The sequence below is a fragment of the Gossypium raimondii genome, chromosome 8 (genome assembly GCF_025698545.1).
Source record: "Gossypium raimondii isolate GPD5lz chromosome 8, ASM2569854v1, whole genome shotgun sequence".
Classification (NCBI taxonomy): domain Eukaryota; kingdom Viridiplantae; phylum Streptophyta; class Magnoliopsida; order Malvales; family Malvaceae; genus Gossypium; species Gossypium raimondii.
The window spans coordinates 56490600-56516242 of NC_068572.1; the positions used below are offsets into that span (position 1 = coordinate 56490600).

Here is a 25643-nt window from a genome sequence, read left to right on the forward strand (position 1 = left end):
ACCTCATCTAACTCACGATTCATCTGCTAAAAACTCATAAAGACGTTCATTGTTGAGATGAATCATAAACTGTTGTGTTCTAAGCCTTCACCCCAATCTGCCTCATAATACATATCCAGTTCTTGCCACAAAATTTTCAAATTGTTATAGTAGTGAGTTACCTCGAGTGTTCCTTGTCGGATGTCCTTTAACTTAAGCTTGATCTCAAATACTTGGGAGGCGTTTCCAAGATCTCGAGTAGTTTTCTTTGACGCATCCCACATGTCTTTTGCGCTTTGAAAAAAGATAGGTGCGGCTTATATGGCCTTCCATCGAATTGATTAGCCAAGCCATTACAATTGAATTGTTGAGTTCCCAAGTGGCATAAGTAGGATCAGCCATGGTTGGTCGTGGGATTTCTCCATTGATGTACCATAATTTGCCACGACCACGAATCACCATAAGAACCGATTGAGACCATTGCGAGAAGTTCTTCCCATTTAGTCGATGATTGGTGATTATAAGGGAGGAATTAATTTCACCTTGAGTGATTCCCGATTGATATTCGAGTTATTTGTGATGTCTCGCCGAGAAATTCTCATTGATATCACCCATTGGAGGACTAAACCACGTAAATTTTTAGTAAGGAAATTAGAGAAAAAATAGGATCGAATGAATCCTATAGCCTCGATGCCATGAAAAACACTCAAAGGAAAAATTACATTATATTGCTACTGTTTTAGTTTACGACTTTATAAAGAGAAAATAATCATTTTAAAGGAAATAAATCCTAATTCCTAAGAATCGAGAATTGATATCCTAATTTCCTAAGAATCAAGAATCGAGATTAGTTTCTATTTACAAGGGATTGCAACAGATTTCTATCCTTAATTATAGGGATTCCAATACCATCAGATTTCTATCCTTAATTATAGGGATTCCAACACTAACAGATCACATGACCACATGATACCTTTACTGAATGAGAACCAAATGGTGAGAATCAAGCCTTACAGGTACTCCGCTGTTCAGAAAACTAATATTGAGAAGTTGTTTCAGGAAATGTTGCAAGCAGGGGTGATCAGGAATAACACTGGTCCTTTTGCATCACCAATTGTCATGGTGGAAAAGAAAAATGGGAGCTGGAGAATGTGTGTTGATTATAGACAACTAAATTAACTCACCATCAAATATAAGTTTCATATTCTTGTGATTGAGGAACTTCTGGATGAGCTAGGAAAAGCCAATTTCTTCAGTAAGCTAGATCTTAGATCAGGGTACCACCAAATCAGAGTGTGAGAGCCAGACATCTACAAAACTATTTTTAGAATATATGAGGGACATTATGAGTTTATGATTATGCCTTTTGGCTTGACCAATACTCCCTTTAGTTTTAAATCCTTAATGAACCAAATGTTTAAGCCATTACTGAGAAGATTAGTCATGGTCTTCTTTGATGACATTCTCATCTACTCTAGAGATTGGTAAGACCACTTGAAACATTTAAGAGAGGTTCTTACATTGCTGAAGGATAATTAGTTTTATGCCAAAAAGTCTAAATGTAGTTTTGGCACAACACAAGTGGAGTATTTGGGCTATACCATTGCTACTAAAACTGTTACTATGGATAGAACTAAGGTAGAAGGAGTTTTATCTTGGCCAACACCTCAATCAGTGAATGAATTGAGAGGTTTCTTAGGACTCTCGGGGTATTACGAGAGATTTATTAAAGGATATGGTATTTTGGCTGTTCTTCTAACTGGTCTTCTCAAGAAAAAAACTCCTTGGAAGTGGGATAAAATTGTTCAATCTTCATTCTAGCAACTTAAAGAAGCTATTTGCAAGACACCTATGTTAGTGTTGCTTGGTTTTCAAGAAAAGTTTTGTGTAAAAACTGATGCAAGTGGACAAGGTGTTGGGCCAGTGCTGCAACAAAAAGGGAGACCTATAGCCTATTTCCACAAAACTTTTAGGTGTTAGACACCAAGCATTGTCGATTTATGATAAAGAGATGATGGTAGTAATTATGGCAGTTAGAAAGTGGCATCTTTATTTGGTGGGTCGACACTTTCAGATCAAAATTGATCAACAAAGCCTTTGATTCCTATCAGATCAACATACCATTACACCTTATCAGCAAAAGTGAGTGGCTAATATGATTGGATATGATTTTTTCATTACTTATAAGAAGGGAACTCAGAATATTATGGTTGATGCTCTGTCTCGAAGACCTCATGTGCTGGAGGGCCAATTGTTTCAATACTTAGGCTATGCCAACCTCACTTGGGCAAACATTTGGTCTCAGATTCTAGAGTTATACACTCAAGATCCACAAGTTCAAAAACTATGCCAAAAACTTCAGTCACATCCACAAGTACATCCTAAATTTTCTTGGGATGAAATTCTTCTTCAAATGAAAGGGAAGGTAGTGGTGGGCAGTAACACAACACTAAGAAGGACCTTTTTTGATCTATTTCATGGAAAAGTTATTCGTGGACATTCTGGAACTCAGGCTACTAGACACATGTTGGCTAGCATTGTATATTGGAAGAGGTTATCTAAAGATGTTTGAAGATAGACTAGAGAATGTGAAGTCTACCAAAGGTGTAAATGAGATACTTCAGCCTATCCTAGACTATTACATCCCTTACCCATTCATACAAAGGCCTGTTCAGACATAAGTATGAACTTTGTGGAAGGATTACCAGTCTCTCGAAGTAAGAGTACTATCTTAGTAGTGGTGGATAAATTGACCAAATATGGTCATTTCATGGCATTGCAGCATCCCTTCACTACTGCATCAGTGGCCTATGAGTTCTTCCAACAAATTTACAAACTCCATGGTGCTCCTGAATGCATTGTCTCTGATAGGGATAAGGTATTTTTGAACCATTTTTGGTAGGATCTGTTCAAATATCTAGGTACACAACTGTATTTGTCTACTGCTTATTACCCTCAAATAGATTGACAAACTGAAGCTCTAAATAAATGTATTGAGAGCTACCTGTGGTGTATGTCTAGAGAGAAGCCTTCCAAATGGGTTGCTTGGTTGCCTCTAGCAGAGTGGTGGTACAATACCATTTACCATTCTGTGATTCACATGACTCCATACGAGGCCCTATATGGACATGAACCACTAGTTCACTTACCTTATTTAACAGAAGTTTCTAGAGTGGCTGGGGTGGATATGAGTCTTTAATATAGAGAGGCTTTGAGAAGTCTGTTGTGATTTTATCTTAAAAGATCACAAGAACGAATGAAACAGATAGTTGACAAGAAGAGATCTGATAAGGAATTTGAGGTGGGCAATTGAGTGTATGTCAAATTGCAACCATACAGACAACATTCCATGAGGCAGTTTTGAAACTAAAAACTTGCTCCAAGATAAGTTAGCCCTTTTCCTGTGGAGGCTCGAGTTGGCAAGGGTTGCCTACAAATTGACCTTACCTGCTGCTGCTAAGATACAACATACCTTCCATGTCTCGCAAATTAAGAAGCATATTGGTTCAACTGTGGCTGTAGTTGTTCTACCAACTACTAATGCAGATGGTTCCATGCTAAAAAAACCAATTCGAATCTTAGATAGGAGAATGATTAAAAGGGGAAACTCAACTATGACTGAAGTACTTGTGGAATGGGCTGATATATTTCCAGAAGATTCCACATGAGAGAACTGGAGTGATCTCCATCAAGAATATCCACAGTTTGATCCTTGAGGACAATGATCTCGTTCGGGGGTAGGGTATTGTTATGGAATAGTTTAGTTTACCGTTGGAACTTAAAATGTAATTAATTCTGTTTTGTTTTAATTTTTTTCTTTAAATGTAATTAGCTAAAACGTTGTGTTTAGTAGTAATAGCAGTTTGGTCAAAATGGTGCACATGTCTGTTTGTGTTTTAGTTCTATAATGAAACGGTTCGTTTTGAATAGTTGTTGGCTAACAGCATGACAGATTGTATTGGCCGTTACTTTTTCCATTTTGTATCGTTGAAGGAGGATGAGTTGGTTATGAAAATTACAGAACAATTTCTTCTTCTTTATCTCTTTTCTCTTATTCTCCGAATTCAAATTCTTCTTCTCTCTATTTTTCTCTTCTTCTCTTCTTTCAAATTTCAAATCACAACAGATTGGCTACAAACTTTAGTGCGTTCTTGTTAAGGGCCGATACTTACGAAGGAAAGTGATGCAGAAACCCGGATCTAGACACAAGAGAAACACAAATTAGAAATAAAACGAGAATAAATAAAATTAGTTAAATAATAAATAAATAAATAAAAAGGATAGATTTGCCCTATGGAACCCTTGGTTAACTTGTAACCAAAAACGCCAATGATTGAGCGGCTCCTCACGAAACCCTAGAAGAAAAACTCTAGAAACACCGATGAACGGAAAGAAATTTGAATATTTGCAACTCAAATACCTCGAAAAGTAACAAACTCCAAACTAAATAGCAAGAGAAGAATCACTCTACTCTAAAAAATTTGCCTCACACAAATTTGAAAGAAAACAAATACTCTTCTTTTATTCCCCTTCAATGTGTAGAAAACAAGCCTATTTAAAGGCAAATTACAGGAGTAATTGAATCCTAATAAAACTCTTTCAAGAGTAATTGAATCTAATAAAAACTCTTTAAAGAGTAATTGAATCCTAATAAAACTCTTTAAAATTATCTAAGAAAATAAATAAATAATAACCTAACCAATAAAATTACTTAACTCATAAATGATGTGTCCCAACTAATGAGAATTAAGTAAATAATAATAATAATAAGATACATAAAAAATTTATCCACCAATTTATGGGCTTTTACTATTCCAAGATTGGTCCAGTGAATTGCATTCCCGTATTTATCAATGTCACGAACATGATGAATTAAATTTGTCGCAACAAAGTCTTGAACAAAAGCATTCATCTTTGATTTTAATTGTCGTGCCTTGCTTCGAGTGATTGGACCACTAGGAAAGACAACCCTTTGAGTGTCACCTCCTTGGCTCGTATCATTCTCCCCCTCTTCAAGAAGATTCGTCCTCGAATCTGAACCTACATCAAATTCAAAAGGAGAAAGATCAGAAACATTGAAAGTAGCACTAACACTATACTCACCAGGAAGATCAATGCGATAAGCATTGTCATTTATTTTCTCGAGTACTTGGAATGGTCCATCCCCTCGTGCTTCAAGTTTATTCTTTCTCTTAGAAGGAAATCGTTCCTTCCTCATATGCACCCAGACCCAATCTCCAGGTTCAAACAAGACTTGCTTTCGCCCTTTATTAACTCGATGTGCATTGGACTCATTTTTTTTCTCAATGGCTTTATGAGCCTTCTCATGGATCTCTTTCACTAAATCAGCTTTCCTTTCACCATCTAAATTAGCAATCTCATTCAAAGGTAAAGGAAGCAAATCTAAAACAGTAAATGGATTAAAGCCATATACAATCTCAAAAGGAGTAAAACTTGTGGAAGAATGAACAGAACGATTATAAGCAAACTCAACATAGGGTATCCATTCTTCCCAAGATTTAACATTCTTACCTATTATGGCTCTAAGCAAAGATCCCAAAACTCGATTTACCACCTCGGTTTGACCATCAGTTTGAGGGTGGCATGTAGTAGAGTAAAGTAATTTAGTACCTAACTTACCCCATAACACCTTCCAAAAGTGACTAAGAAATTTTGCATCTCTATCGGAAACGATAGTCCTTGGGATTCCATGTAATCTCACAACTTCACGGAAAAATAGATCGGCAATATGGGTTACATCATCAGTCTTATGGCATGGAATAAAATGAGCCATTTTAGAGAATCGATCCACAACCACAAAGATGCTATCTCGTCCACGCTTTGTCCTTGGTAAACCTATTATAAAATCCATTGAAATGTCAGTCCAAGGTGAACTAGGAACAGGAAGAAGAGTATATAGACCATGAGGCATCACAGTGGATTTAGCTTGTTTACAAGTAATGCAAGTAGAGCAAATTTTCTCAACAAGTTTTCGCATGTTAGGCCAATAAAAATGCTCATGTAAAATATCATAAGTCTTAGTGACTTCAAAATGACCCATAAGACCACCACTATGAGCCTCTCGAACCAACAATTCTCGCATTGAACACTTTGGTAAGCATAGTCTATTATTTCAAAAAAGATAGCCATCATGCTTATAAAATTTATGAAATGCACCATGTTCACATGCGTCATAAATGCTTGCAAAATCAGAGTCAGTGGCATATAAATCTTTAAGATACTCAAAACCTAATAACTTAGTGTGCAAAGTACTAAGTAAAGTGTACCTCCTTGATAGAGCATCAGCCACAATATTATCTTTACCTTTCTTATACCTTATAACATAAGGAAAAGATTCAATGAATTCAACCCACATCGCATGTCGCTTGTTCAACTTACCTTGTCCCTTTAAGTGCTTAAGTGATTCATGGTCAGTGTGAATCACAAACTCCTTTGGTAAAAGGTAATGTTGCCAAACTTCTAATGCCCTTACCAAGGCATACAACTCTTTATCATAGGTCGAATAGTTCAAATGTGCTCCACCAAGTTTCTCACTAAAGTAGGCTAGTGGTTTACTATATTGCATGAGGACGACACCTATACCTACACCAGAAGCATCACAGTCAATCTCAAAGGTCTTTTCAAAATTAGGTAAAATAAGAATAGGAGCATTACACAATTTATCTTTAAGTTCATTAAATGCTAATTCTTGCTTATCTGTCCAATGAAAAGATACATTCGTTTTAATAAGTGCAATCAAAGGTGAAGCAATTGTGGAAAAGTTACGAACAAACCTGCTGTAGAAACCGGCTAACCCAAGGAAAGACCTTACCTCAGAAACAGTTTTAGGGATAGGCCATTCTTTAATTGCCTTTACTTTCTCATCATCCACATGGATTCCTATAGAACTTATCACAAAACCCAAAAAAACAAGCTTATCCATACAAAATGTGCATTTTTCAAGATTAGCAAAGAGTCGTTCATGCCTTAACACATCCAATACTAATTTAACATGCCTAACATGATCATTCAAAGTTTTGCTATAAATCAGTATATCATCAAAATACACAACGACAAATTTTCCTAAAAAAGGTCTAAGTATGTGGTTCATTAATCTCATGAATGTGCTAGGAGCATTAGTTAAGCCAAATGGCATGACTAACCACTCATACAGGCCATACTTAGTCTTAAAAGCAGTTTTCCATTCATCACATTGTTTCATTCTTATTTGATGGTAACCACTTTTTAAGTCAATTTTAGAGAAAATGCATACACCATTAAGCTCATCCAACATGTCATCTAATCGAGGAATTGGATATCGATACTTTACCGTAATCTTGTTGATAGCACGACAATCAACACACATTCTCCAAGAACCATCTTTTTTTGGGACGAGAAGTACAGGAACCGCACAAGGGCTTAGACTCTCACGAATCAACCCTTTCTCTAAGAGATCTTCAACTTGTCTTTGCAACTCCTTAGTTTCTTCAGATTGCTTCGATAGACGGGTCTATTCTAATACTCGAACCGTGCACAAAATCTATTTGATGTTCAATCCTCGTAAAGGAGGTAATCCTTAGGCATTTCGTAGGAAATACATCCTCAAAATCTGCAAAAGATCAACAAAACAACTAGGCAAATGTGTATTAGGGTTAGTCAAAACAAAGTTTTCCTAAACCTAATTATTACAAATGTTTGTTTTGTACAAAGAGCAAATTTGATATCTCAAAACCTAGCGAATAAACTCACTTTCTCATCTCGTGACTTGTGTGTGCAATCACTCACCAATGTTGGGCCTTTAAGTTGGTTTTTAACACTAATGGCCTCTTTACTCTCAGCCTTTTTCAATGATTTTACCTCACTTCCCTTACCCATCTCACTAGCAAGTTTGAGTTGATCATTGTAGACTTCTTGAGGAGGAAGTGGAGCCAAAGTAAACTTCTTTCCAAGGAACACAAAGGTATATTGGTTAAGGAACCCATCATGATTTACTCGTCGATCAAACTGCCATGGCCGTCCAAGTAATATGTGCCTAGCTTACATTGGAACAACATCACACAAAACTTTATCAGAGTATCTACCAATGGAAAATGAAACTAAGCATTGTTTAGATACTTTTACCTCCCCACTATCATTTAGCCATTGCAAGCGGTATGACCTTGGATGCTTCACACAAGGTAGGCCAAGTTTCTCAACAAGGGAAGAACTCACCACATTGGTGCAACTTCCACTATCAATGATTAATGAACTAGGTTGACCACCAATCAGACATCTCGTGTGGAAAATGTTATTTCTTTGTTCGCGCCCTTCCTCTTTAAACTGGACATTTAAAGCCCTTCGAGCAACAAGAGTTTTCTCACCATACTCCAAGTATTCTTCATATTCATCATGAGTATGCACATCATCAGCATCTTCCAAAGGAGGCATCTCATCTTCGTTATCAGACTCAAAATCAACCTCGCCATCTTCTCGAATCACCAAAGACTTTTTATTAGGGCATTCTCGAGCATGTGACCCTTTCCTTGGCATTTGAAGCAGGTAATATCTTTTGGCTGCTTAATGGCACTAGGAGAAGTAGAAGAAGAAGATGGAGCTCGATTAGTAGAAATAGAACCTTTAAATGAATTAGGCATACCTCTGTCTTTGGAGTAAGTTTTAGGCTCATTTGGCTTGAACCGTGCATCTCTCCCATTCCACAATCTATCATCTTGTTTTTGCCAATTTTCTTTCCAAGCAGGATTAGAAACTGAACTAGCACCCCTCGATGTCCCATGCTTTCGTAATTGCTTTTCAATGGTGAGTGCGGTTTGAAGCATCTCTTCAACATCCATGTAGTGTTGTAACTCAACTCGATTTGCAATCTCGTGCTTTAGGCCGCAAGGAATCTAGCCATAGTCACCTCAGCCTCTTCAACAAGATTGGCTCTAATTTGAATAGTCTCCATCTCTTTGTAGTAGTCATCCACAGATCTATCTCCTTGAACAAGATGTTGGAGTCTTTGATGGAGTTCTCGATAATAGTATGGTGGAACAAACCGTTTTAGTAAGATGCGCTTCATTTCAACCCAAGTAGTAACAGGTTGCTCTCTATAAAGAATCCTGCTTTTACATAATTGATTCTACCATGTTAGTGCATAATTAATGAACTCAGCGACAGCGTATGTTACCTTTTTCTCATCAGAGTAATTGTAACAAGCAAAGATTTCTTCCATCTTTTCCTCCCAATCAAGGTAAGCATCAGGATCATTCTTCCATGAGAAAGAAGGAAATTTTGGTTTGGGGGTGTCATTGTTTCGTTCCACCCTTTCTCTAGGTACATACTCAGACTCAAAGTTATCATAAAAAACATGGTCCTCCCTTCGTTTAAAAGTTCGATCGCGCGAATTTGATCGGCTTATAAAGGCTTCGTTCAACTTCTTGTAATTATCAGCAATGTATCTCTCTTGAGTTGTAAGTTTTGCATCAAGATACTCCCTTTGCTCTTGTATCATCTGGGTCATGCGATGTTCGACTTGAGTTTGCAACTTTTTCATCTCTTTTTGTAACAACTCGACCAAATGATCGTTATCTCTTTTTTGCTCATCCTCTTCATTTTACTAGTTTGAGATCTAGTGATCGGCATGGTATCTGTGAAAAATCACACAAACAGAACAAGAAAAATAATAATAATCTCACTCGTTAGCTCTCAAAAGAATAACTCTCGAATGATTCAAAACTTGTAAATATGTTTGGAGAGTTACTAATCAAGATCAAATAATGGAGGTGCAAACTTCAAAGAAACAATGAAGATCCTAATTGCTTTAAGAGGCCAATAAACTTGACGAAGCAATTTGTAATGGAGGCTACACGGATGAAGGAATTGTGCGTGCCTTTAATATCTGCTAACACAAGAAGAAACAAAGTGTTAGAAAACGTAAGAGAAACAAAAAAAAAACGTAGACCTGCAACGATCCCTAACTCTAGAGTCAAAAAAAAGCTTTAATAAGAAGAAAACTTAAGAAAACTCTACCCAATTTAAAGGAAAACAAAAAATCGGAAACGTTTGGTGTCTTAAGATTTTCAAAAATTGAAGCTTTAATTATACTTGAGTCAAGAAAGAAGGGGAAAAAAATCAATTTTGGGAAAAATAAAATAAAAATAATAACAATAATAGGAAAAGAAGAAACCTACGTATGAAAGGTAGGCAACTTTTTTTTTGCGTTTTTTTTTGCTTTTTGCTTTTTTTTTTGCGCTTTTTACTCTATTTTTTTTGCGCTTTTTTGCTTTTTTTTTTTTAAAGAATAAGAGGAGAATAAACACAAACTTCACAAAAAAGAGAATCGAAGAAACCGATGAAAAGTGTTTTAGGTATTTTGACTCGTTTCGGATTTGATTTTAGCTTCAAAATAACAATCGAATGGCTGAATCGATACCAACCGATGCGAAACCCGGATCTAGACACAAGAGAAACACAAATTAGAAATAAAACGAGAATAAATAAAATTATTTAAATAATAAATAAATAAATAAATAAATAAATAAAAAGGATAGATTTGCCCTATGGAACCCTTGGTTAACTTGTAACCAAAAACGCCAATGATTGAGCGGCTCCCTACGAAACCCCTAGAAGAAGAACCTCTAGAAACACCGATGAACGGGAAAGAAATTTGAATATTTGCAACTCTGAAATACCCTCGAAAAGTAACAAACTCCAAACTAAATAGCAAGAGAAGAATCACTCTACTCTAAAAAAATTTGCCTCACACAAATTTGAAAGAAAACAAATACTCTTCTTTTATTCCCCTTCAATGTGTAGAAAACAAGTCTATTTATAGGCAAATTACAAGAGTAATTGAATCCTAATAAAACTCTTTCAAGAGTAATTGAATCCTAATAAAAACTCTTTAAAGAGTAATTGAATCCTAATAAAACTCTTTAAAATTATCTAAGAAAATAAATAAATAATAACCTAACCAATAAAATTACTTAACTCATAAATGATGTGTCCCAACCAATGAGAATTAAGTAAATAATAATAATAATAAGATACATAAAAAATTAATCCACCAATTTATGGGCTTTTACTATTCCAAGATTGGTCCAGTGAATTGCATTCCCGTATTTATCAATGTCACGAACATGATGAATTAAATTTGTCGCAACAAAGTCTTAGACAAAAGCATTCATCTTTGATTTTAATTGTCGTGCCTTGCTTCGAGTGATTGGACCACTAGGAAAGACAACCCTTTGAGTGTCACCTCCTTGGCTCGTATCAGAAAGGTAAGCTCCGACAGCAACGTACGAAGTTCCAATGAGGCGAAAATCGATTGTCATAACTAGTTGCTTCGCCGTTAGTGGGTATGACCAAATCACTATTTTTTGTTTGGTTTTCGTGAGTTTTTTTAATTCTTTTAAAATCAAGACGAAATTAAAAAAAATTATAAATGTTGAGGGTTAATTTCTAAAGCTATCAAAATACACCCGAGCCAAAAGCTTGCCTGTGATGATCAAAGTCAAAGAAAGCCTGAGACAATAACACTTTTTTATCTCGAAAAAAGCTAGAATCCATAAAAACTCAAGTTAGAGAAAAATCTGAATCCGTAAGAGTTCAAGTCTAAGAGAGATCTCACATTTTCCATTGTCATCTTGCTTCTTTGTTGATGTCTTTCTCTATTGTTACAGGATCAGTCACTTTTATGGTTTAAGATTTTAAAGGTTTTTACAACTTTCTCTCTCATAATATTTTGCCTGGATTTCTTTGTTGAGAATTCAAAAGGTATTTAAGCATCTCTAAGAAAGCATGAGCATTGAACAAGTCTACCCAAGTAGCAACCACGGAAAACAATATATTTTTCTTTGACATGGAAATGTTGGAACTCCGTCTTAATGAATGGATCTTAAAAAATAAAAGAACTCTCCTTGGTGGGGAAAGTCATTGCAGAGAAACATGTTAGGATTGGTCCATTCAAGGCGATCCTTTCTAAAGCTTAGCCCTTTCAAGGTTCAATGAAAGTGGATAAATTAATGATTTAGAATAGTCGGTAGGAGTTACACTTGAGTTCTGGATTTTCATTAACAATATCCCTATCTAGATAATTTCAAATGAGAATGCTATTAAGATCGGCCAATTCTTTTCTTAACTCATTGAAATAAATGTTGATAACTTGAAGAATGTCAAATGTAGAGGAGTTATAAGTATTAAAATGACAATCCATTCGACGAACCACTTATGGTTGGCTTTGGATCTATGTATCAACATCTCGTTTCAATATGAGAGGCTCTCACACTTTTATTATATTTGTGGCCGCTAGGATATAATGAACGAAAATGCTTGTCAAATTAGATGGAAAAGGTGATAAGATATTTGGACCAGGGTTGAGGGCAAATGCAAGTTACCAGAAAATTGTGACATCAGGGAAATGGAATTGGAAAAAGGAAAATTTCTTATGGAAGAAGACAATAAAGACACACATAAAGGTGCACACAACAAAAAATCAAGAGATGTTTAAATATCTGATACACAAGGTGCTCATGGACCGAGTTGGGTTAGATTCGGGCCAGACTTAAATATAATATTAACATATTTTTTATTTGTCTAAATTCAATCCAACCTAAAATATAGGCCTAAAATTTTACCAAAATATGAACCATCCCACCTTTTCAAAGAATAGTTGGTAGGAGCTACACTTGAAGAGAGTTTTTTTCGACCTCCAAGTTTTGGGTTTTCATTAACAATATCCCTATTTAGATGATTTTAAATGAGAATGCTATTAGGATATGTTGGGATCGACATGTATACGAGATAATAAAAGTGGAGAAGAACGAATCTATATATTTTACGTGGAAAAATTCTTTCGAAGAGGATAAAAAATCACTAGCAAAGATAATTTCACTGTCGTGGCAAAAACGAATAGTACAAAAATGAAGATAAAACTAAACCCTGAAAATAATAATCTTCAAAACGTAAACACAAAATTTAAATGTGTAATGGGTTCAATCTATCTAAGGTAGAAAAAAGCTTATTTGTAGGCTAAATAATATTAAAGTAATTTATATTAATCGAAGTTCTACTGGAAGAAATAATAGAGTTTAACTAGAAGAAGAAAATCAAAAAAATTGCATGACACGTCACCACGTCGTGATGTGAAATTCGCATTGTTGGAACGAGGTGGCATTGTGTCGTCAAGATGACGGTCTTCTTCTTGTTGTGACTTCGGCAGCTCATCAGAATGAAGAGCTCTTCCTCGTTGCGACGTCACTCTCTGTTTGTGCCCTAATTTGACCAAAATGTGAAGCATACTCTACAAGATCGGTGAATTTTTTCCTTAACTCATTGAAACAGACGTTGATAACTTCAAGAATGTCAAACGTGGAGGAGTCATAAGTATTAAAGTGGCAATCCATTTGACGAACCACTTAAGGTTGGCTTCGGATCTATGCATCAACATCTCGTTTCAATACGAGAGGCTCTCGAACTTTTACCATATTTGTGGTCGCCTAGGATATGATGAATGAAAATGCTTGTCAAATTAGATGGAAAAGATGCTAAGATATTTGGACCCTGATTGAGGACAAAAGCAAAAGCAGGTTACGAGAAAATTGTAACATCAAGGAAATGGAATTGGAAAAAAGGAAATTTTCTTATTGAAGAAGAGGATAAAGACGCAAGTAAAGGTGCACACAGCAAAAAATCAAGAGACTTTTAAATCTCTTATACACGAGCCAACTACCAATTCTAGAGTAATTAATGCAAACATTACATCCGTGGAAAATCTTCTTAGTCCAACTAAAGGGAAGTCAAGCATGCCAAGCATTTATGGAAGAGATGTGGGTCGCGGGCACTTGAGCCCACTCAGGATCAAGACGAGGTAATAATCTGAATGGGCCTTAAACGCCTAATAAGCCCAGGGGAAGTTGGAGGCCGAACTAAGGTTGTGAAAAGAAAATCCAAGCTTGATGTGGAAAGTGGGTGTTTGGTACAGTGTGGCGAGCAGTAATGGGTAGCACCAAGTTTCCTAAGCATGGAACGATCACAGAGGTGGCCATTGAAGGCCTTATTCTAATGGAAACCCTGTCAAGTGACTCAAGCCTCTTCACAGAGTGAGAGACCCTACTAATAGGCAAGAGTCATAGTCGAGTGAATCTACTCCAGAAAGGGAAATTCAGAATTGACCTCACTTCCCACAACTTTTGGACAAGTTTCAAAGAATCTTCTCATCATCTCAATACCCGGAATCCCACTTTAGAATTAGATGAAATGTCTCGCATTGTTGAAATCTACAAGTCTGGGGAACATATTTAGGGCTCCTCGAAGTATGTATGATCACATGAGATGATAAACGCCTCGGAGTTGACAATTATTGGCATTCGCTTTTAAAGCCCACCTTTAGTAGACTAGTCTATAGCATTTAGTTTTCTTTCTTTTGTTGTGGATCGGACGATCATTTGTGCCTCACCATCTCTAGTGAACTAAGGACCCCTTAGGGGAGCCGAAAACAACGAATGGATTCCCATGGCTGACAAACCTTGAGTTTGATTTCCCTCCTAAGTTCACATGCATAGTAGTGATAAGAGCCTCTAATGCCAGATTTTCATGCTTGTATTTTTTTTAGCATCTTTTGGCGGTTTCTACTGGAGCCTTTTCTTGCGATATGAATGTTTATCTTAAAAAAAAAGAAGAAGAGGGAAATGACGATCTCTTTAAAAACATTACAAAAATGTTAAAATATGTAACCAGCAGTAATTTAATGTTTCTAAGATATAGAATTTTTTTGACAATGTGACTTGTCGATATCTGAAAATCGACAAGGAAAATAAAAGTAAATCGCTTCTGTCGAAAACAATACAGCATAAGACTCGAGAAACATTATTCCTTTTGTATTATTTCAGTAAATAATTCTAAATTGATAGCATTTTGATAAATATATATTTTTTGTATTTTTAAGATAAAAAAGACCGCAAAAAGAGACCTTAGATTTTTTACTTCTCTCCATTTTTCCTTCAATTTTCACTTGCAAATTTACGTTAGGTGGGCACTTTTTCTTTTCATTCGCTATACTCCAAATTTGCATGAAAATGGGAATGGATTTTGTTCAAGCAAAAAAGTAGGTAACACGGCTAGAAACGGGCGGTAACCGATTGTAATGGCTCTCTAATTACCAATTTGATGTTGAAATAAGCATATCAAGTCACTGACCTCTTTTCCAGTTATTTTCATCAATTGTGTATCATCTAATTTATATTCCTTAAATCATTCCAACAACGGATGACAAGTTTAGGAATGCATTCACCAAACATATCAATGGAAGAGCTACGAACAACGATAAATGACCAAGATGGGGAATGTGAGTTTAGATGAAATTATCCAAAAAAGCTTGTCTCGGAAATCTCCCCAAATAAAACCACCCAAATTCATTCCTTAGCCAACTTTAGAGAGAAAACAAAACCTAAAACATCTGTGTAGGCATGTGTATTTGGCTTTCCTCTTTTGCAATCATCAGCTTATGCATCAGCAAATCTGGAAGTAGACGGAATTGATACTATCAGTACTTCTCATAAACAAAATTGAAATCAAGTACAACATAACTGAGCGTCTGAGTAGAAATGAATGCAAAGATTACCCTAGCTCAGAGAGCTTCAGGTGAGCTTCAGCATAATCAGCAAAGAAAGCATCCTCATCCTGCAAATAAGAGATGATATTCAGAATTAACATTTGACTTTTCCAATTGGTGATTGTATCAAAATCTTGATTCGTTGAATGAAAAGAAAAAAGGTCGGAAAGAAAGAGTTATGTACAGCCGCGTATTTGTCAACCAATGGACGGAAAACAGGGTCAGAAAGGAGAACTTTGTCAGTTGGCAACTGCAACAAGCGGTCCTTCTCTCCAGTCAAGAGCTCCCTATAACGTATTATCCAATTAGCATAAACTTAAATCGATTTTGGGACAATTGCTCATCACAACTCAATGGATTTGTATTTGGAACAATGACGGATACACACAACTCATAAAAACAGAAACTCACTTGAAGTAAGAGTTGTCGAAGATAAGAGGGTTGGTAGTCCATGGTCCCTCAAATCCAGACCTCTCCTTGTGGCACCTTCCCTGCATCGAATGCAAAGAAAATACATATCGTTGTAAGTGGAAAGGAAATTTTAACATTTCAAACTTCAAGAAAACAAGACAATTTGATATTTTAGAACAGACCAGGGTGTGGCCACCAGAAAGAGCAACAATGTCCTGGTCGCTAAGACCCATTTGATTACTAAACACCTGCCTCAAGTGATCAGCTCCTGCAAAATATTTTTCAAAAGATTAAACCAAGATCATCACCGACACTGAGCCGTGTTTTAATTCTCAATAGAACAACAACATTAGAAGACAAATCGTATAGACTAACCCTTAGTAGCATTGGGAAGACGACCCTCAGGTGGTGGGTGAGGCTTGTCCTGCATTTATTTCCAAACACCTTTAGGTAAATACAGTAACATTGATATATACAGTTAAGAGTTGACAACACTCTTAAGAACAATTCAACAACTCAATTAAAATTCATTTAAGTGTTGTTGCTCAAAACAATAAACCATGCTCCAACATTTAACCATTTTATAATGAAGAAAATCTATAGAAACTAACTGGCAAATCCCAAAACTAAAATTTGATTCAATGTACAATGTGATACAAAAACATTGATTTGGAGCAACTGCATTCATAAAATTTAGGTACCATTTATCCAGTTACCTATGTGCCATCGTTTTACCATGTAAACAAATAATAATATTCATCCGACATGACAATAATTTATTTATTTGTCGTTTAAATGTCTGTAATTAAATTAAAATCAAAGTTTTATGTGTACAACACCAAAACAAAGTTGTCAGTATCACATTGCATATTGAGTAGAAGATAATATGTAATTTGGGGATTTATCCTAAAAGCACAGCATTATAGACTAACCAATCCAGACCACATCATTGAATCATACATTAACCGATGCTGAAAGTAGTGTGTATCATAGATTAAGACTCACTTCTCTTCCAGGATGGAAGGGAACTTCAGGTCCACCGGTGACCTCAACAGCAGCAACACCAGCAAGCTACAAATTTTAAAACCCCAAAAAGAGTACAGTCAAAACCAGTCAAACCCTCAAAAATAAATCGGTTAAATCTGAAAGCAAGAACAGAAAATCCGATACCTGATAGAAGTCAGCGTATGAAAGTATAGGGAACTGCTCCTTGATCGGCTCGAGAAGCCTGACTGCAATATCGAGACCGTTGTTAGCAGCATGAGCGAGCTCAGCAGGTTGCTTCATGGTTCCGAATGGACCTCCGGTCTTGGTCTTGACATCAAAAGTTCCAGCTGAGTGCCACCTGTCCCCACCCATCACCGTAAGGCCTATCAACTTCACGGATCTCAATACCAACTTCCAAATCAGACGATAGAAAAAAGAGAAGCTTACGCTAGACGGAGCATGAGTGGAGCACAGTTCTTCTCAGCGATGAGAGCTCTTAGCTTCCTCTTAGCCTTCTGAACGGCGTTTTGGTACTCCTCGCTAACAGTTGGGTAACACTTGGTCATTTTCTCTGGTTTCAACCCAAAAACAAGTCAAATAAACAATAAAATTTCAAATCATATTAACAATTTCCAAACAGGATCCAAACTTGGAACGAAAATGAACCTTTCGACGGAGGGTGCAATGAAATGAAGATAGGAAAACCACGCGATGGACACGAGTTCTTTTTTTTTCTTTTTGGCCTGACGATGGACACGACTTGAACCGAAAATTTGATGGCACACTCTGGCCAAGGGGAGGAGTATAAATGGGAGAGTGAAGAGTGAGAGGACGGCGTTTGTTTTGGGAGAGGACGGTTTGGTTAATGCTGTATGGCTGTACTGTGACTCTGTGAGTTAGGTGGGCTGGTTTTCAAAAAGTTTGGTCAATATTTTTTATTAAAAAAAGTAAATAAAAAAAATACTAATTAAAATTTTTATTTTAATTATTGATTCAATATTTCTGGTTCAAAGAATTACTTAAACTGATATAGTCTTGCTAATAATACCCATACTAAATTAACTATTAGTAATATTTCTTACTGTATGGAATTGATTTTAAAAAAAATAAGTTTTTTCAACGCGATGTATTTGCAAGATATTACCACCATAGAGAAAAATGGGTCATAAATGTTGGCGTACCTACTACCAGTGTTGTAATCATCGCTTCAATTCCAAAGGCATCTTCTCTAGTTGAATGTGTTCACACTGATAATTCCTTTTTTTTTTTTTCCTTTTATTTTGGTTAATAATTAGTATTGACTTTTAGTCCTTCAAAATGTAAAACAACATTTATAAGGTAGTTAATTATTAGTTTATGTGATAAAAAAATATCATTTTATATTTTCGATAAAACTTTTAACAAAAATACTAAAATAAATAAACTGTATAAAATGAATATCTAAAATAAAAAAATTGATAATTGAATGGGTTATCTATGTATGTTGTATTAAATTCGCTCTCCCTAATTCCCGTCGGAATTTTCAAATAAAATAAATAGTTTTTTTGTAAGGAAAAATATTGACCAATCAACTTTTCGAATAAGAAAAAGAAAAAACAAAAATCAGCCCACCTAACTCACAATCACAGCCGTACATCATTAATTTTCAACCCACATCAAAGCCGTCCATTCTCAAAACAAACACCATCTCCGCTCTTCACTCCCCCATAGATATCCTCCTCCTTTTCACCAGAGTGTGCTTGTGCTCAACTCGTGTCCATCGCGTGGCTTTCCTATCTTCATTTCTTCACACTCTCCGACGAAAGGTTCGTTTTCGATCTGAGTTTGGACCCTGTTTTGGAAATTGTTGATATGATTTGAAATTTTATTGTTTATTTGAATTTTTTTTTTGTTGTTGTAGAAACCAGAGAAAAATGACCAAGTGTTACCCAACCGTTAGCGAGGAGTACCAAAACGCCGTTCAAAAGGCTAAGAGGAAGCTAAGAGCTCTCATCGCTGAGAAGAACTGTGCTCCACTCATGCTCCGTCTAGCGTAAGCTTCTCTTTTTTTCTATCGTCTGATTTGAAATTTGGTATTGCGATCCGTGAAGCTGATAGGCCTTACGGTGATGGGTGGGGACAGGTGGCACTCAGCTGGAACTTTTGATGTCAAGACCAAGACCGGAGGTCCATTCGGAACCATGAAGCAACCTGCTGAGCTCGCTCATGCTGCTAACAACGGTCTCGATATTGCAGTCAGGCTTCTCGAGCCGATCAAGGAGCAGTTCCCTATCCTTTCATACGCTGACTTCTATCAGGTATCTAACTCTTGATCGGATTTTCTGTTCTTGCTTTCAGATTTAACCGATTTATGTTTGAGGGTTTGACTGGTTTTGACTGTATTCTTTTTGGGGTTTTAAAATTTGTAGGTTGCTGGTGTTGTTGCTGTTGAGATCACCGGTGGGCCTGAAATTCCATTCCATCCTGGAAGAGTGGTGAGTCTTAATCTCTAATACACACTACTTTCAGCAACAGTTAATGTATTATTCAATGATGTGGTCTGGTTAGTGTATGATGCTGTGCTTTTAGGATATATCCCCAAATTACATATTATCTTCGACTCAATATGCAATGTGATACTTTTGATTTGGTGTAGTTATACCCATAAAACTTTGATTTTAATTTAATTATAGAGCATAGACATTTAAACGACAAATAAATAAATTATTGTCATGTCGGATGAATATTCTTATTTGTTCATATGATAAAACGATGGCACATAAGTAACTGGATAAATGGTACCAAAATTTTTTGTATGCAGTTGCTCCAAATCAATGTTTTTGTATCACATTATACAATGAATCAAAGTTAGTTTTGGGATTTGTCAGTTAGTTTCTGTAGATTTTCTTCATTATAAAATGGTTAAATGTTAGAGCATGGTTTATTCTTTTGAGCAACAACACTTGAATGGATTTTAATTGAGTTGTTCAATTGTTCTTAATAGTGTAGTCAACTCTTAACTGTATATTTCAATGTTACTGTATTTACCTAAAGGTGTTTGGAAATAAATGCAGGACAAGCCTTACCCACCACCTGAGGGTCGTCTTCCCAATGCTACTGAGGGTTAGTCTATACGATTTGTCTTTTAATGTTGTTGTTCTATTGAGAATTAAAACACGGCTCAGTGTCTGTAATGATCTTGGTTTAATCTTTTGAAAAATATTTTGCAGGAGCTGATCACTTGAGGCAGGTGTTTAGTCATCAAATGGGTCTTAGCGACCAGGACATTGTTGCTCTTTCTGGTGGCCACACCCTGGTCTGTTCTAAAATATCAAATCGTCTTGTTTTCTTGAAGTTTGCAATGTTGAAATTTCCTATCCACTTACAATGATATATGTTTTCTTTGCTTTGGATGCAGGGAAGGTGCCACAAGGAGAGGTCTGGATTTGAGGGACCATGGACTACCAACCCTCTTATCTTTGACAACTCTTACTTCAAGTGAGTTTCTGTTTTTATGAGTTGTGCGTTTCTCTCTTGTGTTGTGATGAACAATTTGTCCTAGAATCGATTTAAGTTTATGCTAATCGGATAATATATTATAGGGAGCTCTTGACTGGAGAGAAGGATGGCCTGTTACAGTTGCCAACTGACAAAGTTCTCCTTTCCGACCCTGTTTTCCGTCCATTGGCCGACAAATATGCGGCTGTACGTAACTCTTTCCTTCTGACATCTTTTCTTTCCATTACAACGAATCAAGATTTTTATACAACCACCAATTAAAAAGTTAAATGTTAATTCTGATTATCATCTCTTATTTGCAGGATGAGGATGCTTTCTTTGCTGATTACACTGAAGCTCACCTGAAGCTCTCTGAGCTAGGGTAATCTTTGCATTCATTTCTACTCTACGCTCAGTTATGTTGTACTTGATTTCAATTTTGTTTATGAGAAGTACTGATAGTATCTATTCTGTTTACTTCCAGATTTGCTGATGCATAAGCTGATGATTGCAAAAATAGGAAGAAGCCAACGACACACAGATGTTTTAGGTTTTGTTTTCTCTCCAAAGTTGGCTTAAGGAATGAATTTGGGGAGGTTTCCAAGACAAGCTTTTTTCGATAATTTTATTCTAAACTCACATTCCCCATCTTGTTGTTCGTAGCTCTTGCATTTTCTTTCTTAGTGGATGCTCCATAGATATGTTTGGTGAATGCATTCCTTAAAGTAGACATTGTGTTGAAACTTGTTATCCGTTTTTGGAATGATTTGTGGAGTATAAATTAGATGATACACCAGTGATGAAAATAACTGGAAAAGAGGTGTGACTCGATATGCTTATTTCAGTATCAAATTGGTTACTTGAGAACCATTATAATCGGTTACCACTCGTTTGTAGCAATGTTACCTACTTTTCTGTTTGAGCAAGATCCATTTCCATGCTATATGTACTTGGAGGCTTAGGATTACATTTTTGTATGCTAGAAAGAAAAATGCAAATTAGTTCTTTTGTTAATAAAATTCACTGTTAAACAATGATGAAAGGTAATATTCAAGGTTGAATTAATTTTTATTTGAAAAAAATTAAATCTAATTTTTCATTTTATGGAAAAATCTTTTAAAAAGATAAATGGGTAATTGAAAATATAAATTTTCAATCTTAATCATCATTTAATTCCACATTATTTTAAAAAACACAAATTGATGGAATATTTAATAAAAATATTAATTTACACTTATTTATCTTATAAAGGTTAGTTTGTACAATTTTTTAATATTAAATGTAAAATGCAATCTAGATTGTAATTATTAAATCGTTGGCAGTGATTTTATATTTGAAGAGTGACAGGATAGTGAATACTTTTTTGACTCCAAATCTGGAAATCGAAAACACAAAGAACATAAGAATTGTTTACACAATTTGGTTTCTCTATGATTGCGAAACTTAATTTAGTGAGAAATATTCATTCTCTCCAACAGTAACAAGAAGTAAATCTAATCTATCACATATTCCGTGATAATTCTTCTCACTTTTGAATCTTGAAAAACAATACTTTCACCACTAAGTTTATCCCAGTGAAATCAAAAAGTAAAATTACAACTCAACCGATTTTACTAACAATTTGCACTCGAAGAAAAGTTCCCTAACATAAATAAGATAAGTGCTAAAAGTTCTTAATACAAAAACCTATACAAATCTCCCTTAAATAGATCTATGTTTGAGACTTGCTAACGTAAAAGGTTTATAACAATTCCATTTAAACAATAATATAATAATATATTTAGAATAATAGAGAATAAACCAAATATGGACTCTTAGCAACTAATTTCATTGCGTGTCAATCCAATCCAAATTTCTATGTTGCAAGAGGGTGATTTAATTCGATCTAATCTTCCATGTGAATTTCTTAACTAATATGATCATTGCTGGCTTATACATCCTCTAAACAATTAGCACAATTCATTCAAACTGTTTAATAAATTGTCAATACTCAAATATGGAAATTGCCACTCAACTCTAATGCTTGGGAAGCTGGCCAATTTCATATTTTTCAACATTCTCCCCCTTTGGCAATTTGTTAAACAAAACTTATACAATCCAAGAAATTATATCAACATGAATTAGCTGCTCGCCCTAGCATGTTCTCATTATTAGTTGGCAAATAACTTAGTGAATTAACTATTAATGAAGATGCATCACTAAGTAAATATGAGATAAAACATTAAGCATCAAAATTAAGATAGTCCATATTAGCTCCAAAAACTATCATAGCGAAAGGTAAGGTATCAGAGTATTAACAACATACAATTATCCAGCACCTGTAATAAAAAAACTAACCAAAATAAGAGTGTTCACAAAAATATCTTCCTCCCGCTGAATTCCAGCCTTCCCTTCAACTTTCTCTTCCCCCTTTTTGTTTAACAAATCTGTCAAATCAATTTTCATCATCCTGGGCTAGTAGGTCAGATAAAAGAGCCCTTTGTTTGTCTATATTCACCCAGACCGCTTTGGCCTCTGCTCGTAGTCTGTCACATAATTGTTGATTGAAGTCTATGGCGGCACTGAGTTTAACAATGGTTCTAGCTTTCATCCCCTTAGACATAGGAGTAGTGTCTGTAGCAGTGAACACTTTTGGGGGAAGAACTTCTTCAGCAAGTTGTTTTTCTTCATGGTCAGAAGCTTCTTGCTACTCGTTTAGGACATGTTTTCCTCAAGCCACTTACGAGAACACTTGAGTATATGAACTCGTTTCTCTTGTTGTTCATTGGCTCTAACTGTCTTCGGATTTTGAGAGAACTAACACTTGGAAGATTAGAGGGGTAGAATAAGCATGCTTGACAATTTCTTTTACAGGCCAAGTGGGATGAAGGTTGTCTGTGAGGGCTGCTGCAGTTTGGTCTACAGTTTCATCAAGTTCAACCGGATTAGGAGTATGACAATTTTGATGCCATCTGAATCTATTCAGGTCCAAAGTTAAGACGCTTGCCTTGGACAAACATCTTGTGGTAGAAGGGTTGGCCTTCAACTATAATTCCTCTACATAGCAGACTGAACCAAACAAGCCTGCATTGTGAAAATTTTGATCAATTCTATGATCTCCAAATGACCCCACATTTATCTTCTGTTCATTTATGAATTCTTTAAGGATCAACTTGACATAACATTTGAAGCAGCTAGGGTCTCAGAACACTTATTCGTTCTTCCCGTCTTCTGGCTGCTTTAATAGCATCAGCTAGTATATTGGGCACACTTGCCTCTTTCATTTTTTTGTTCCTCTGTGCAGCATTGGTGGGAACATTAGGGTCTTTGGTACAGGATTTCATGATTTTACTTACATATGATGTAGATGATTATTGTTATTGTTATTAAATTATAATAAGATTATTAATATAAATAATAAATATTTTAACCATATTTTAACATAATTATTATTAAATATAATTTAATAAAAATATATAATTTAATAAAATTCTTAATATAATAATTCTTATATGAATTTACTAAAATCATAATATATAATAATATAAAATAATATATAACCTACTTTATTATTTTTAAACCGTAATACATATTTAATGTGCTAAAATATCATTAATGAAACAAATAATTTAATTATTCTACAATTAAAAATATTAGAAGTAATAAATAACTTAAGAATTAAATTTTACGTAAACATAAATATTCATATATTAACAAAAGGTTACATGACTTCATTAGTTTTTATGTCATAATCCATATATTACAAACACAAAAAGTCCCTAAAATATCATCAACAGAACCACGATTTTTAATGGTCAGCAAGACATCTTCTGACCCATTCCAATCGAACAGAAGAAGGTAAACTGAAGAAAATGAACATTTAAGTTGGATGATCTGAAATTTTGCTCAATGCTCGATAGCGCTCATCCACAGTTAAACATTCTATTTCACATAATGTTGGATATAAATTTATAGATTCTTCTCAGATAACCTAAAATTCTTCTAACTTTTGTTGAACTACCACATCGGAGGCAATACTCCTACTGAGTTGGTCGCCAAGGGCTTTTATTGGTAATTTGCCAATTCTTTTTACATCTTAATTAATCTTCTCAATCAACTCCAATTTATATGATCTAGTTTCCACTTTTCAGGATTAATGGAACACTTTACGCAACTTGACCTAGAAAATATATGAAGGAAAATGGATTTTTGTTCCCAAATCATAAACTCCATGACCCATCAATCAGGAATATTTGGTGAAAATTTGCGTAACTAATTATTTCACTCTATAAATTTAGTTACCATAAAGAAGTAGGATTTGCGTTGGATCTGTGGATGTGGGATTCAAATAAATGAAATGGGAAAGGGTTCAAGTGCAAAGGTAGACTTCAATGTAGGGGATGTAAAAGTGGTTTGATCATTGCGAATTTATGTGCCATGTTGAGGTATGGAATCAACCAGCCAACGAAAGGTCCTTCAACTTCAACTGTAGTATAAGGCCCTAGTGTGTTTAAGTGCTTAGTTTTCCTTCAAAATTAATAAATAAAAAAGTTGGCTCTACTAGCTAGTAAATATTATTACTTAATGGGCAAACCCAAGTTCCAGCATACCATCAAGTGCTACAACTATATTAACATTGTAGGAGAGATCAGTCAACACATATACAACAAACACACTATTTCGTCAGCTCTCTGAATTTCCAATATGATCACTCTTAAATCAACGATGACTTGAGTGAGTGGCACGTGATCTTCTTTTATCTCCAAAGTAAAAAAGTTTCCTCAATCGCGTGGTGGGATAATCTTACCAGCACAGGTTCCAAAACCAACATTGTAACCATCTCCCTGTATGCAATTTATAATTCAGAAATCAATCACTCTATACTACTCCACATGTTCCTGTTCCTCCTATTGGAGGTAAAAGATTTTGGGAAACAATACATGACCATGACTTTAACATCAAATGACTCCACATTCTATATAGTAACTTTCACTTTCAGCACGGATTTGGAGATAAACAAATTTAAATTCTCCTTGAGCTCAAACCTTAGATTCTAAACCCCACTATACTAAGCTTCTAAATTCCATAATTTTAAACCCCATCACTACCAAAACTTCAACCAATAACCCAGAACCAGAAAGATATCCTAAAATATTGTGGTTTCATTTCAGCTGTTTAAAATTCCTTCAAGGCCAAAGACTCGAGCCTATCTATAAATTGC

The 25643-nt window shown here is 35.4% G+C and overlaps 2 protein-coding genes across 2 annotated transcripts; one reads left to right on the top strand and one right to left on the bottom strand.

Moving 5' to 3' along the window:
- Nucleotides 1-15164: 15164 nt before the first annotated feature.
- Nucleotides 15165-17867, bottom strand: LOC105792368 (L-ascorbate peroxidase, cytosolic). The gene is made up of 10 exons (XM_012620913.2): nucleotides 17633-17867; nucleotides 17414-17537; nucleotides 17150-17324; nucleotides 16985-17050; nucleotides 16355-16403; nucleotides 16162-16247; nucleotides 15980-16059; nucleotides 15753-15855; nucleotides 15578-15636; nucleotides 15165-15474 (listed from the first exon to the last, which is right to left on the bottom strand). The coding sequence occupies exons 2-10, from the start codon at nucleotides 17530-17532 to the stop codon at nucleotides 15459-15461; spliced, it is 753 nt and encodes a 250-aa protein (XP_012476367.1). The 5' UTR covers nucleotides 17533-17537; nucleotides 17633-17867; the 3' UTR covers nucleotides 15165-15458.
- Nucleotides 17868-18603: 736 nt separating this feature from the next.
- On the top strand, nucleotides 18604-21326 carry LOC105792371 (L-ascorbate peroxidase, cytosolic). Its single transcript, XM_012620916.2, has 10 exons — nucleotides 18604-18771; nucleotides 18867-18998; nucleotides 19089-19263; nucleotides 19375-19440; nucleotides 20020-20068; nucleotides 20176-20261; nucleotides 20364-20443; nucleotides 20548-20650; nucleotides 20767-20825; nucleotides 20928-21326. The coding sequence occupies exons 2-10, from the start codon at nucleotides 18880-18882 to the stop codon at nucleotides 20941-20943; spliced, it is 753 nt and encodes a 250-aa protein (XP_012476370.1). The 5' UTR covers nucleotides 18604-18771; nucleotides 18867-18879; the 3' UTR covers nucleotides 20944-21326.
- Nucleotides 21327-25643: the final 4317 nt, after the last annotated feature.